The sequence below is a fragment of the Monoraphidium neglectum genome (genome assembly GCF_000611645.1).
Source record: "Monoraphidium neglectum strain SAG 48.87 unplaced genomic scaffold scaffold03041, whole genome shotgun sequence".
Taxonomy (NCBI): domain Eukaryota; kingdom Viridiplantae; phylum Chlorophyta; class Chlorophyceae; order Sphaeropleales; family Selenastraceae; genus Monoraphidium; species Monoraphidium neglectum.
This window is the reverse complement of record NW_014010587.1, coordinates 6,368-7,813: the sequence shown is the minus strand read 5'-3', so window position 1 is coordinate 7,813 and position 1,446 is coordinate 6,368. Positions and strand designations below refer to the sequence as shown.

The 1,446-nt window shown below is 73.0% G+C and overlaps 1 protein-coding gene across 1 annotated transcript in view; it reads left to right on the top strand.

Moving 5' to 3' along the window:
• Nucleotides 1–110: 110 nt before the first annotated feature.
• MNEG_12060 (hypothetical protein) overlaps nucleotides 111–1,446 on the top strand; it is a gene marked incomplete at both ends in the record, with an annotated part of 2,104 nt that continues 768 nt past the window's right edge. Inside the window, 5 exons of the mRNA XM_014039469.1 lie at nucleotides 111–119; nucleotides 295–394; nucleotides 607–648; nucleotides 957–1,030; nucleotides 1,275–1,435. Coding sequence (XP_013894923.1) covers nucleotides 111–119; nucleotides 295–394; nucleotides 607–648; nucleotides 957–1,030; nucleotides 1,275–1,435 — 386 coding nt within the window. The remainder of the gene's footprint in view (nucleotides 120–294; nucleotides 395–606; nucleotides 649–956; nucleotides 1,031–1,274; nucleotides 1,436–1,446) is intronic.

The window sequence follows — 1,446 nt, the reverse complement described above, 5'->3', positions numbered from 1 at the left end:
CCGCGGCCGCGGGCAGCGCCACCGGCGGCAGCGCGGGCTCTCGCGGCCGCTCCGACCACGCTAGCGCAGAGCAGCGCCTGAGGGCCGCGCTGGTCCCCGGCAGCGGCGTCATGGCCAAGGTGCGCGGGGCCACGCAACCGGACGCGCCCCCCATCCCCTGACGCGCGATTGCCTGGCCTGCCCTGGCCGCCCGTGCGATGACCGCGATTGAGGGTGTTGCTGCTTCCCCCCGCTGCTGGCTCTCAGCCGCCTCCTGCGCCCCTGCGACGCCCCCCTCCTCTCGCGTGTCCCCAGGTGGCCGACTTTGGCCTGAGCCACACCCTGAGCCCCACAGACACCCACATCAGCGACATGCACGCCGGCACGCTCACGCACATGAGCCCAGAGCTGCTGGGTGAGCAGGCACTACCCTTCCTCCACCGGGCACCCGCCAACGCCCCTCTGGCACCTGGCCCGCTGGCGCGTGGTTTACGCGGCGCAATGCACGCAGTGCTTTCAGGGGTGCTGCGGGCTGTCGCGTCTACGCTGCCGCCCGTGTCTCGCCGCTTCTGACGCTCCTTGCCTGCACCCGCGCACCCGGCCCGCCCCTCACGCGCCGCCCTGCAGTGCGGGGGCGCGTCTCAAAGGCTTCCGACGTCTACGCATACGGTGGGTGCCCGGAGCCGCGCGCGCGAAATAGCCAGGGATGGGGACGGAAGGGGGGGGGGCAGTCTGGGAGGCAAGCACCTGCACGTGCTGCCTCCGGCGTGCCGGCCTGTTGGGGGCCGGCGTGGCGCCTGCAGCTGCGGCCGGGACCCGTAGACGTCCCCTGCCCCGCCAGCCGTCCCAACACGACGAGTGTGCACCCACGCTCTTCTGACGTGGCGTTCACCCCACCCCACCTGAACCCCACCCCTCATCCGCCCCGCCTCACGCCACCCACCCGCGCCCCGCCCTGCCCCGCTCTGTGACCCCAGGCATCTTGCTGTGGGAGTTGGCCACCGGCGGCAAGGCGTTTGCGGGCATGCCGCGCGCCCTCATCGGCCACGAGGTGGGTGCAGCGGCAGAGGGGGGAGCAGAGCCCTGTTTGGCTGTGGGGCTCCCAGCAGCCGCCAGGCCTAGCCGATGTACCGGTACTGGCAGGCCGCCTGGCGGGCATGCTGCCGTTACAGCCCCGGCACGGGGTGGTTGGGGCCAAAGGCGGCCCTCAGTGTCGCACGGCGGCTCACACCATCCCACTTCAATCATGCACCCATCCGCTCACGGCCGCCCCCCCCCCCCTTCCACACCGCCAGGTCACCGCGAAGCGCAGGCGCCCCGCGTGGCCGGCCTCCCTGCGCCCCCCCTCGTCGCCCTTTGGCGTCGTGTCGGGTGAGAATGCCGGGGCTGAGGGGCGCGTGAGGCGCGGCCTGGTGGACCTGGCAGAGCGCTGCTGGGCCCACGACCCACGACACAGGTGTGTGTGTG